Source organism: Sminthopsis crassicaudata, chromosome 2 (assembly GCF_048593235.1).
Source record: "Sminthopsis crassicaudata isolate SCR6 chromosome 2, ASM4859323v1, whole genome shotgun sequence".
Lineage (NCBI taxonomy): Eukaryota > Metazoa > Chordata > Mammalia > Dasyuromorphia > Dasyuridae > Sminthopsis > Sminthopsis crassicaudata.
Genome location: NC_133618.1, coordinates 279,261,389 through 279,274,758, shown reverse-complemented (window position 1 = coordinate 279,274,758; position 13,370 = coordinate 279,261,389). Strand labels below are relative to the sequence as shown.

General features: G+C 37.7%; 1 protein-coding gene across 1 annotated transcript in view; it reads left to right on the top strand.

The window, feature by feature from the left end:
* The window catches only part of NUBPL (NUBP iron-sulfur cluster assembly factor, mitochondrial), a 313,921-nt gene extending 304,155 nt beyond the window's left edge, over positions 1-9,766 (top strand). Inside the window, exon 11 of the mRNA XM_074289555.1 lies at positions 9,503-9,766. Within this exon, the coding sequence (XP_074145656.1) occupies positions 9,503-9,565 (63 nt within the window). The 3' untranslated portion in view covers positions 9,566-9,766. The remainder of the gene's footprint in view (positions 1-9,502) is intronic.
* Positions 9,767-13,370: the final 3,604 nt, after the last annotated feature.

Below are 13,370 nucleotides of genomic sequence, written 5' to 3'. Positions count from 1 at the left end.
ACGAAGTTAGGATGGATTTGGAGGGAAAGATGATGAGTTATGGTTTTTGATGTATTGAGTTGAAGATGTCTGTGTGGCGATATCTAGCAGGAAATTGGAAATGCTGAAATAAAGCTTATAATCTCTATTGTCCAAGGTGTGACTTTGCACAAGTTCTTCTACCTCTCTGAGTCTCAAATTTCCTTGGCCAAATAGGGAAGATGCTTATCTATGACTATGAAAAAGTAACTTCTCAGGGACTCTGCTTCTTTACCTGAAAAAAAAGAAGAGAGGATTTTTTAGTGTTTGGTAAAGTAAAATGGGTTGCTTGTGGCCATATGGACATTCTCAGAGCTTGGGAATAGAACAGAATTAAAATATAACCAACAGTGACAGTAAAAAGCCTGTAAGTCTCATTGATTTTGTAATTGTTCTGCTCTTAAGGATGTTTCCAACTGTTGTCTATAAAAGCTGCTTTTCAAAATTAGATCTATATGTTCAAAGTTTCACTTCAGAACTCTTTCTGCTAATAAATTCATAGTTGAATGAAGAAGGGATATGAGCCCCAACTCCAAATTAACATTACAAATTTATAACAGAAGACAGTTAATGTACCTGAAATGGCCCATATTTGATGCTCTGACTCTTTGGATGACTTCCCCATTCAAAACAATTTGAGGGATGTCCCCTTCCATTTATGCCATTTCTTGTAAAGAGTATCAAGTTAAATTTTTCTGAAGCAATTGAAACTCAGAATTATTGAAGGATATTCATGGCGCCAGAATATAACAGAACAGATAGAGCCCCAACTACAGATCTGTTGTCTGAACCCTTCTAGAAAGTATGGCTCCTGGTATCAATATCTCTCTATTAAGAAGAGGCATTAAAATCTTGGCCCCTGATAGACATTATTTCTTTTTTTTTAACCTCCTAGAATTATCCGATGAAAAATCTTTTCAGAGCCTGACCAATATTCTGTCAATAGTTTATCACTGGTATGCCATTAATAACAACAATAATAATAGCTTGCATTTACATAACAATTTATGCTTTTAAAAGGCACATATTATCTAGAGGCAGCTAGTTTATATAGTGTATAGAGTTAGATTTGGAATGAGAAAGACCCAAATTCAAAACCTACTTTATTCATTTACTAGCTGTCACCTTGGACAAATCATTTAACCTTTCTGCTTCACTTTCTTTATCTGTAAAATGGGAATAACAGCCTTGGGTTTTTTCGAGGATAAAATGAAGTAATATTTGTAAAACTTTTGCAAATTTTAGAGCAGTGTGTAAGTGCTACTTGTCATCAACATAATCATCATCATCCTTATAGCAGGTTATGTTATTTATGTGAGTTAGCATGAGTATTGTTATTCCCCTTTTACAGATGAGGAAACTGAGGTTTGGGGAAGGTAGAATAACTTGTCCTATACTGTAAAGCTGGGACTCAAACCAGATCTTTTCCTTCTAAGTTGTGCTTGATATCAGAGGTGTCAAATATATATGCAGGAGTGTGGCCCAAATGAGATTAAAATGTGATTGGGAAATATTTAACAAAATAAAAATACAATAAACCATAGATAATGGCAATTTGTGGTTCTCTAAATCAGTATGCAGCCCTTGTTGTTTGTTTGCTTGTTTCTTTTTCATGATTTTTTTCCCTTTTGATTTGATTTTTTTTTGCACAACATGACAAATATTGATTTTTTTTTTAAATTGCACATATTTAACCTGTATCAAATTGCTTGCTATCTTGGGGAGGGGGAAGTGAATATAGTTTAATGGCTTCCATTTCTACTTGATGTTGACACCATTGCTTTAAATGGCATCAACTTGGGGCAGCTAGGTGGTATAATGGATGGAGCACCAGCCCTGGAGTCAAGAGGACCTGAAATTCTCCTCAGACCTCACTAGTCATGTGACTCTGGACAAATCACTTAATTCTAATTGCCTTAAAAAAAAAAAAGTATGACATTAACTTGCCCCATTATTCCATTATTTTCCTCTGAAGCACAAAATCAGCTTCCCTTATTCCTATATTTCATTTTTGTACAGAGATGTACAGCCTAATAAATAATACTGAAATAGAATCTATCATGTTAGTTGCTATTTTCAGTGGATTGCAGGCTGTCCATTTTTTTCTTTCCTCTTAGGGATTTATATATAGGAGCTGCCATAGACAAAATCATGAAACAGGCAAGGTGTGTCTTACCAGATATTCCCCCTCATCCTGTTTCCTATCCACTGCACTAAAATCTGAGAGCTCTCATTCTCTGCTCATAATAAACTCATTTATGAAGGCAATAGAAACTTGGCAGAAGCCCTTTCTTCTCCCACTATTTGCCATTTTAAAAATATATATATATTTTGCAGAGGGTAATAATATTCCCCCCCCCCCATCTGTAAATGGTGAAAGCATTTATACAGGAATTATTTTGGGAAGAAAGAGTTTCCCAAACCATAGGTTATGTACCACTCTGACTAAAGTTAAAATCAAACTTGAGTGTGCATATGCACAATATGGAGAGAGAAGGTTGTTGATACTAACAATTATTCCTTAGAATCGCATGTAAATAAAATTCAGAATATGAAGGCCAATTTAAAGTACAGCTGAAGCTCACAATAGGAGAGGATAATAGTGGTACCCTTCCAAGAGCTGGGACTTCACAGCTTATGACATACCACGATGATTATAACCAGTGTTGATTCAATCAAAAACAGTTTTGTCTTTGAGAGGGACAAGGAAGAATAGATTCACCCATGTACTACTGATTAAATTTATAGTTTTTATTCTTTTTTAATAAGGAAAAATTGTACCACTTTCTTTTTGAAAGATGAACTGTAAGATATTACTCACAGAGATTGCCAAATACAAAAGGAAAATTCATTAAACAGTAATTTCAAAATCATGACCATATAATATTAATATGAAAATAACTGTGGATGATGAATGAGAAGTCTAAATCCTTTGAGGGAGGGGAAAACACAGACAAAAAGCCCATAAAACTCTTGCATTTTTTTCCTTACAATCCATCTTCTGTTGCTTGGTAATAATAAAGCAAACAAGATGAATCCAGCTGTATTATCTGAGTTTACAGATGGCACATTAAACAGATCACACAAGTTGAAAGGGAAGATCACTATATGTTTAGAAAGGAGGGCGTAGCAATGTTTCAGAAATCTCAATTTGGACCTTTTATATATGTTGTTTATAGTGTTGCCAGTTTGTTGATTCTGGATTTTTTTCAATAGTATTTTATTTTTTCCAATACATGTAAAGATAATTTTCAACATTATTTTAGTAAAACTTTGTGTTCCAAATTTTTCTCCCTTCCTCCTTTACCTTCCCCTCCCCAAGACAGCAAGCAATTTGATATAGCTTAAATATGTGCAATTCTTTTTAAAGCATATTTCCATATTTGACATATTGTACAAGAAAAATCAAATCAAAAGGGCAAAAAACCATGAAAAAGAAACAAGCAAACAAACAACAACAAAAACAAAAAGGTGAAGCTATTATTCTTTGATCCATATTCAGTCTCCATAGTTCTCTTTCTAGATGCAGATGGCATTTTCCATCACAAATCTATCAGAACTGCCTTGAATCATCTCATTGTTGAAAATTCAGAATTGAGAATCATATAATGTTGTTGTTGCATATGATGGACCTGGCTCTTTTCAACAATGAGATGATTCAGTTCCAATAGACTTGTGATGGAGAGAGCCATATGCATCCAGAGAGGACTGTGGGAATTGAGTGTGGATCATAACATAACATTCTCACTCTTTCTGTTGATGTTTGCTTGCATTTTTGTTTTCTTTCTTGGGTTTTTTTTTTTCCATCTTGATCCAATTTCTCTTATGCAGCAAGATAACTATAAATATGTGTACATATATTGGATTTAGCATATTTAACATCTACAGGACTACCTGCCATCTAGGGGAGGGAGAAGGGGAATGAAGGAAAAAATTTGGAACAGAACATTTACCCTTGCATATGTTTTATAAATAAAAAGCTTTAATAAAAAAAAGAAAGAAAGAAAGAAAGAAAAGAGCCAAGTCCATCACAGTGGATCATCACGTAATCTTGTTTCTGTGTACAATATTCTCTTGGTTCTGCTTATTTCACTTAACATTAGTTCATCTAAGTCTCTCCAGGCTTTTCCAAAATCAGCCTGCTCATCATTTCTAATTGAACAATAATATTCCATCACACTCATATGCCATAACTTATTCAGCTGTTCCCAATTAATGGTCATTCATTCAATTTTCAGTCTGGATTATTTTTTAAGGATTTCACATAACCATTATGCAAGGAATAGGTCATGGAAGGCCTTGGTTATAGTAGCTAATAAATTTTACTAGTCATTATTACAAACTCCTTGAAAGCTTTTGCTCTGTCCTGTGATCTCTCAGAGGGTCTAGAACAGTGCCATATGCACAATACATTTTTAATGGGTACTATCAGGCTCTTTTTAAAGCACCCAGTCAGTAAACATGATTTGAGAAAATTATTTTACTGACTTGTGGAGGTTTATATCCTTGTGCGTTATATATATCCTTTATATAAACTTGTGCAGAGTTTTATATCGTTAAGAATACGGAATGAGATCTCTTAGGTTTGAATCCTGGCTGTGCTACTTACTAGCTGTGTGATTTTTGGCAAATAACTATCCTGCTCTGGGCCTGCCTTCTTCCCATCTATAAAATAAGAGGGTGGGACGAGATGAACTCTTCCAGCTCTGAAACTATCATGCTGAATGCTTCAATAAACAGCAGTCCAGCTATGGCTGTGAACACGATGTATTCATTAGAAGTCTAGCTTTGGAATACTATTAAAAAGCAAAGGTTAAGCAGCACACAATGATCATTCTGGTAGATCTATAAAGTTTCATAATATTTTCCATAATCCTATGGATTTATGTTTCTAATGTGATGTAAAGGGCTAGAAGATTATGGAAATATGCCCTTCTCTCAGTTCCTTTTTGTAAATTTTGAATTTTCATTGCAAAACATTAGACTTTCATATCATGAAGAGATGCTAGGAAAAAAAATGCTTTCATAAAGACCATAGTATTGCAAAAATATAGTAGGCTTAAGAGAAAAAGTTACATTAATAGTTATATGGTAGCCTGTTTTCATTTGTGTACCATAAACTTTCCTTTAAACAAAAACTATTGCCTCTGTTAGTCATAATGGGGATTGTTATAACCATTTTTAGAATTAGTTTTAGAACCTTCAGTTTATTCCATATTTGTAGCATACACATTTAAAAGATTTTATATTCCTTTAGTCCATTGTGCTAAATGTGAAACCGCACCCAGTATTTTAAGATAAATTCTTGAAAGTAGTTGTCCCCTTTAAATGAAATTATTAGATTTTTCCTGGCAGAGCACAAACATAGTTCCCCAATTAGTATAATAAAAGAAAGTATGATAGAGTAAAAAGAATGCTAGAATCAAGAGGCATTGGGGTTCAAATCCCTCCTTATATATTTAGTATGACTATGGTCAAATGGCCATTCTCTGACCCTCAGTTTCCTTTTCTGGAAAATGGGAATAGAGAGTTTTCTGGTACATTCCAGGAATCCCTGCTACTAAGGAAGGGATTGAACTTAGGGATTCTGAGCTTCAGTGGATTTGGCCAATCAGGTGTCTACACTAAATTTGGTGTCAACATTGGGGGTTGACACTAAGTGAAATGCCGAGACTCCATCCTTAAAAAGGGGGCAAGGATAATAATACCTTTAGTGCTTTCCTTATAGAACTAAGGATCCTGAGGATCAGTATGACTCTGGGCAAGTCACTTAATCTCTGCCTCAGTATCCTTATCTGTAAAATAGGGATAATGATAGCACTTTCCACCCAGGGTTGTGAGGATCAAAAGAGACAAGAATTTTTAAGTACTTAGTAAGGTGCCTAGCATATAGTAAACACTTAATAAATGCTTGTTCTATCCTTCCCCTTTCTTCTCAAGAAGTTCTCAGGGAGAGTATAATTGGGGAAGTCTTATTAAACCAAAGAGAACTTTTGATATGACATAAAGATTTCACATTATGTCCAATGGCTTTGTCCATTGGAAGAGGAATGTTCATGAGAAAGAATGAGAAGTTCAATCTTATCCCTAAATAGGAAGAAATGGAAATCCAGAAGACAAGAGGGAATGGAGAATATTTAACAACTCATTGAAAACAATCAAACTAGATCTCTTCCCTCCAGAGAATGGGCGGGGAGTTCTTGTTCACTGTCATCCTCCCTACCACCCCTCCCAATAATCAAAGCACAGAAACACAGAAGGAGTTGTGATCTTTGACCCAGGGCCTTCTAAGCCGGAGTTAGGGGTCATGGGGAAGGAATGCTTGGATCCCAAACTACATATGAGATATTTCCACCCAAATGTCAAACAGAACTTATCTTTCCAGCTGAACTGCCGTTCTTCCAGAGTTCCCCCATTTTGTTGTGAAAAGCCCCATCTTCTCAGTCACCCCTGACTCATATCTTTAGATTCATATTTGACTTTCCCTTTACTCATGACTCTTCAGTCATCATTTCTGGGCAGCTGTGAGGGCTGGAGTTGGGAAGAATCACTTTGTGAGTCCAAATCTGGCTTCAGATTGCACCTAATAGTTGTGGGGCGCTGGGCAAGTCAGTTTCCTCAGCTGTAAAGTGAAATGGAGAAATAAATGGTGAACTCTCCAACATCTTTCCTAAAAAGACCCCAGTGGGGAAAAAAAAAAAGAAGACCCTAGTGCGCCTATGTCTTTGTGATCGCATAGGCAGATCTAATGGAAAAAACTGTGAAAAATAATTTCTGCCTCTGCAACATCTTTTTCATATGTCCCCTTCACTCTAGCCACATGGCCACCATCTTAATTCAGCGCCTCCCGGTTACCAGAACTACTGGAATAACCTCCATCCCCTTGCTTCCAGTCTCCCTCCATCTTCCTTACCACTGCCAAAATATTCTTCCTAAGACAAAGATCTAACCATGTTGCTCCCCTTCCCAAACATTTGCATTGGCTCCCAGCTACCTATAAGACAAAACACAAGCTCCTTCATTTACTTTTAAAGTCACCTCTCTCTATTGTCTGACTTCCACTCTAGATTTTCATTCTAATATTCCCCTCATGAGTTTTTCTCCCAACTCGGTGTATTCAAAAGAGCCACACCCTACATGAAATGAACTTCCTCCTCACCTGCCTCTCAGAAACTTTCCTGCAGGAATCAGCCTGGGGTCCTGACCACTCTGCACTACAAGCCCCAGTTGTGTTAGTGAATGAAGGAACAAGTTACCGCGTGCTGGCGGAGAAGGCCAAGCAGGCCATCTTTTGCCTCAGTTTACCTAGTTTTTCATCCTTGAATGGGTGTTGTTGTCTCAGACCATCTGAGACCTGGGAAAGGCCTGAGAATCCCGCACTCGGGAGTCCTAAGTCTTGCTACCGGACTCTGATCCTTGTGCAGGAGAGAGGGAGCAGACACAGTCCCTCCTCACTTAAACCTCACTTGCAAGAGAAGACATCACCTTTCTGATGTCTCTGTTCCCCTTTGAGAATGAGGGGGGAAGAACAATAACATTCCTGGGGATCAAATGAGATCAAACGCCTCTAAGGCGCTTTGTAACCTTACAGCTTACACATTTTCAACTCTTACCAGTTATCCTATGCTCACATCTCTAAGTATGGGGAGGATTAAACAGCATAAGCACAACCTTTTTAGCTCCCTCGCTGTCCCCTTGATTAAATACTATTTTTCAGAGAACTGAGGCAAACAGGGTTAAGTGGCTTGCCCAGAGTCACATAGCTAGTAGGTGTCTGATGCCATATCTAAGTGCTATTTTGCAGTCCTACCTCTGACAATTAGTGGGCAAATCACTTAACCACTGAAAGGTGAGGGAGTTGTATGAGAACCTTTCCAGCTCTGGCGCTAAGGTCCCGGACTGACAGACATGTGAATTATGATGATGAATCTTCTTGTTGCACCTTAGAATTTGTTTCTCTCTAACTGGCCCAATGGTGCAGCAGTGTCTCAAGTCACAAATTAGATTTGAGTATAGCATCAGGAGGCGAGATTGGTTTTAAATCAGGAAATGCGCTCCAGTGACAGAATGTGTGTGTGTATGTGTGCTTATGCTGTTTTATTACGCCTCCATGTGAATGATTGAGTGTGTGTTCACATATAAATATGTATGTACAAGCAAATACACATACATATGTGCAGGTGAACATGCCTTTTTTATATGTGTATATGCATGCATAAGTGTATAAGATATCCCAAAAGTCTTCCTGAAGTTTTAAGTTTTAATAGCTTTAAATAAGAACTGAGCTGAAGATATCTATCCAGTAGTAGCATAACATATGTGTATCACTCTATCAGGCTATTTCCATTTTAACAGCTTTCAGCTTTTATAACCTAAAACTACACTGACTCTTGAGACTCCCTGCAGATATACAGATATGACATGTACACACAAGTACATATACATTTGTATGTGTGAAAATAATGCCAATTAAATCTGAGTTTTTATAAGAGCCAGATTGGAAAGAAACTGCAGGCTCTGCTATTAAAACAATACAAGAGCCCATCTTGGAACAAGCTGCGATATACACAGATATGTTAGGAACCTTGTCAGTTAATGCAAAGTTTTCCTAGCTGCCCCAAGAAAACCACTTGTGGTTTGTGTCACGATATGCAGTTTTACTAAAGGTGAAGGCCCCTCTCTTCAGCAGCTGGATTGGGTTCCTGCATCACTGATGTTGGGATTGGAATGTGAGGAAGAGTTTTTGTATTGCTGTTATCCAATTCTGTTAGAAAGTCACCTTCACAGGAGTCTGCCTTCCAAAATACAATGCCTACAGCTTTTTATATTAAAGATTCTTATTCTGCTCCCAGAAATTTGCTGTTGGAAGTGTAACTGTAATGCACATTTATGTAGCACATTACTTGTGACGAAGCATTTCCCTCACAATCACTGGGTGAGGTGGGTAGGTCAAATATTATTACCCCATTTTATAGATGAGGAAACCCGAACCTCAGATAAGTTAAAAGAATTGCCCATAGTCATACAGCTAGTAAATGTTGAAGGTCAGAACAATTTGTATTTACGTGTTTTCCCCAGCGACCTAAGAGTTATGACATTAATTATGTGGGAGATTGGAAACTGAGTTGAGATTAGGAATCCTAGGGGCAGCTAAGTGGCGCAGGGGAGAGAGCACCAGCCTTGGATTCAGGAGGGCCCGAGTTCAAATCTGGTCTCAGACACTTAACACTTCCTAGCTGTGTGACCCTGGGCAAGTCACTTAACTTCAATTGCCCAGAGGTGGGGGGGAGAGATTAGGAATCCTAAATCCTTTCTTTGTAGTGGCCAGTATCCATCTCTCACTCTTTCCTAACATTTTAATGCCTTTCCCATATCACAATGCCTCTCAATTGTAGGAAAAATAGCGGGAAACAGAATTCTCATGTTCCATTCACTTTTATTTGCTAATGGGAGAAGAATAGTAAATATATATGTTCTTTTGCAGGCCAAAGCTTACCTGAGGATAGCAGCCGAAGTTGTGAAAAGATTGCCTCCGCCACCTGCATGATATCCTGAGTTAACATCTGGAAATAGTTACCAAGACCCTTTCTATAAAATGACCTTTGCAAATCAACAGGTTTAAACCAATAGAAATGTATTAATGATCAATTTTATTTTTTGTTGTATTTATAAAGAAATCATGTTTTGCTCTGTACACAGTTGAATTTTCTGGGTTCATTTACAAATAAAAGTTTACAATGGTGATCATCAGCTTCTGCCTTTTCAGTCTTTTCCAGAGGTCAAGTTCATGAAGCCTAATGCTTCTCTAGGTACCATATACTCACCACATTCTACCTGTGTTCATAACATAAGCACTTCCAATGTTGTTGTTCATGAGCCTCTCCTAAGAGAATTATTATTTTGGTGAGGTAATTGGAGTTAAGTGACTGGCCCAGAGTCACACAGTTAGTACATGTCTGAAGTCACATTTGAACTCAGATCCTACTGATTCCAGGACCAGTACTCTATCCATTGTGTCACCTAGCTGTCCCGCTATTGAACAAAATTAAGAAACCTATGGTTTTGTCAATCCTTTGGATTAAAAAACAAACAAACAAACATTTGTATCAAGTTAGTAATTTAAAAATCTTAGACCTGGCGTTTCAAAATCTTAATGCAGTTTTAAGGTTTAGGAGCTTAAATATAAGCATCATAAAAAGCTATAAATTGCATTGAATTTGGACTCAGGTGCCCTTGGTTACAATTCCAGTCCATCATTTATAAGCTGGGTGTGGGTTAGAGCAAGTCAATCACCATCTTGTCGAATTGCCCGAGTATTGCAATGATATTAATAATAATAACAAAAACAATAATAATGTAGTTCTTTTAAGATTTGCAAAGCACTTTACAAATAATGTCATTTGATCTTCACAACAATCCTCTGAGGCTGTTGCCATTATGTTCCCCATTTTACAGATGGGGAAAATGAGGCAGATTATGGTTATGGGGCTTGCCCAGAGTCATACACTTAAGAACTCTATGAGACTGGTTTCCTGACTTTAGGCTCATGAAAATTTTAAATTGTAAAAGAAGGTGATGTCTAAGGTCCTTTTCTCTATCTTGTTTGTGTGTTCTTGTAGACCTAATTTATACCTCCTTCTCCCCTAACCCATCTATCAGGCAGATAGCCTCAGAGCTTTATAAAATCACCCGTACGCCAAACTGGTGACACTTAGAAAGCTTGTGAAACCTGAAAATAGGTACCAGTGATGGAATATAGTGGCTTACAGTAGGCACTTAATAAATAGTTGTTGGTTGCCATCCCTACTTGGAACTTAAATGCACAAATGCCCCAAATAAAATAATTCCACTGCAAATTCAACGGGCCATCAGTTCCAACACAAGTTATGTGAAATACATATAAAGACAGTCATGTGGCCTAATTCTTTCCTAGTTCACCAGGAGGCTGAATTGTGAGATAATACTCAGCTGTAGCAAGGTGGTTTGTGTGACTCTTGGGGAAGAGCTTTGACCTCCTTTGCTATATAGTCAAGGAGCCAGAAAATTAGGGGACCGTTAAGACTTCATTGAAACCAGGCGCTATGTCTGAACCAGAATTTCCTAAGGGACTAAATTACACAAACTAATTAATTTCATGAGGGAAGATATCTGTGTATACACGTTCTGTTGATATTATGAAGGTGCCATTCACTACCCAGAGAAGGAAGTGGTATATCCCAGCTGTGGGCTAATCGAGTGTTTGTTTTTGTTTTTAATTGTGATTTTATTTGTATGTTCCTGTTGTGGGCACAGCTAATCATTGATCCCTATGGATTACCTAGAGCAGTCTCTTAAAATGGGTTCCACTTTAACTGAAAAAGTCTGATTTAAATCGAAGTCATTGAATACCCAGTTTCAGTGGGGTGTAAATTTAATGTGTGCCATAATGTGTTATGTCTCCTGTAGTGCTGGAAATAGCAGTACATGGAGTCTGGCCCCTGCTCACAAACACCTGACTCACAATAACCCACACATACAAATGGCAACCCTTTCTCTCTCTCCACTTTACTGGAGCCCCTGCTGATGCTGCTATAGGAACCATTGTGGCAAAACTTGGAGCTGTTAGAGAATCTACCAACTCAGAAAAAGAGAAAGAAAAGCTCTGCAAAGCAGGGTCAGCCCAAGGCAGGCTCTCAGGCAGGGCTGGCTTGCTTACACTGTGGAATCCCCGCCCTCCTTACTCCCACTGCCTGATTATTTTCACTGCATTTTGTTCCATTTTCAAAAATTCCACCCAATAGACATATATTTGGGTTAAGAAATCCTCTTTTTTAAAAAATGCAAATGCCTCTCTTGAGAAGGGGATTGTTTCTTTGTACTTAAAAACAAAGTAAGTGCTTAATCAATGCTGGTCTGTGAGTGAAGGTTAAGTGGCTATACATCATTTTGCACTTTAGTAGGAATCCTCAGTTCCTTCAGGCTGCTTTCCCTTAACACCAACCTGAAATTTCTGAACTAGAAAAAGGGAATTTTCACTGGGAATCTAAAGGAAATAATGATCTCCAACTGGGGATGGGGGCGTCGGGGACAGGGGGAAAGTCCTATTAGTTTTGGAGATCTTCGTGGAGGAAAGAGGCATTATGAGAAATAGGAATAACTGGAAACCCAATTTGCCCGGAAAATTGCATGAAATGAACTAGACTGAAAAAATGATAGGCAGGTTACAACCATATTGTGGAAGGCCTTAGATTCTAGGATGAAAAGTTTATATTTTGTCCTATAGACAGTAGTGAACTTGTAAAGACATTTGGGCAAGAGAGACATAATCAGACTTATTCATTAGACTTAAACATTGATACAAATGACAATTTGGGAAGAAAGATCAATTAAGAGGCTAGTGATCTAGGAGAAGGAATGACAGCTATTATCTTTCCCCAACTCATTTAACCTATCTATTGTATCTTCATAGTTTTCTTGTTTTTAGCAGCACATCATTCTGGCATTCCATATTGATTTGTGTCTATCTCAAATACCAGATCTTGCAATGAATGGCCTTTGATGAAAAGCATCAGTGGCCTAACCCGAATTGACATAGTCCTAGTTTGAAAAAAAAAGATAAAGATAAAGATACTAAGATAGTATCCTCCCTCCACTTGAGAAGGGCAATAGCTTATTCATCTTTTCATTCCCCACTCAGCTACTTTGCTAGACTTCATAATCTCCAGAAATTCATCATCCTGAAAAATGGCACCAACTTTGAAATTTGGGTTCCCTCCCACATTCTTTCTGGTGGAAAGTGGGGAGCTCCTCTCAGATTTTCTCTTTAAGGAGGACACCCAGCACATTCAACTCATCATTTCCTATCAGACTGCTTTCCTGCACATCTGGATTTCCAGATTCTTGCTGAGCATCTCCTTTTTCTTTTCAGCTTCTTTTTGTGCATTTTCTTCCCCCATTATATTGTGAATTCCTTCAGGGTAGAATATCATATGCCTTTTCTTTTTAACTCCAGTGTTTAGAATAGTACCTGGCCCTTAGTAAATACTCAATAAATGTTTGACTACTGATTATTACTCTTATCTTTTGGTTACACTTTATTCCTAAATTACCATTTGCCAAATCTAATGGGTTTGGTTTTTTTTTAAATCTTCATTCTTCATGACTGTCCATCACCCTTTCCTCCTTGTTCCCTCACTTTCTGCTGGTTTCTGTGATATTACTGTATCCTGGTTCTTCTACCAGTCTGACAATTCCTTCTCCATGTCCTTTGCTGAATCTTCATCCACGGTGTCCCCTAGGGATCTGCCTTGGTCTTCTTCCTTTATACTATTTCTCCCCAACACTAGTGCTATAAAGGAATTCCACTGTTTTAA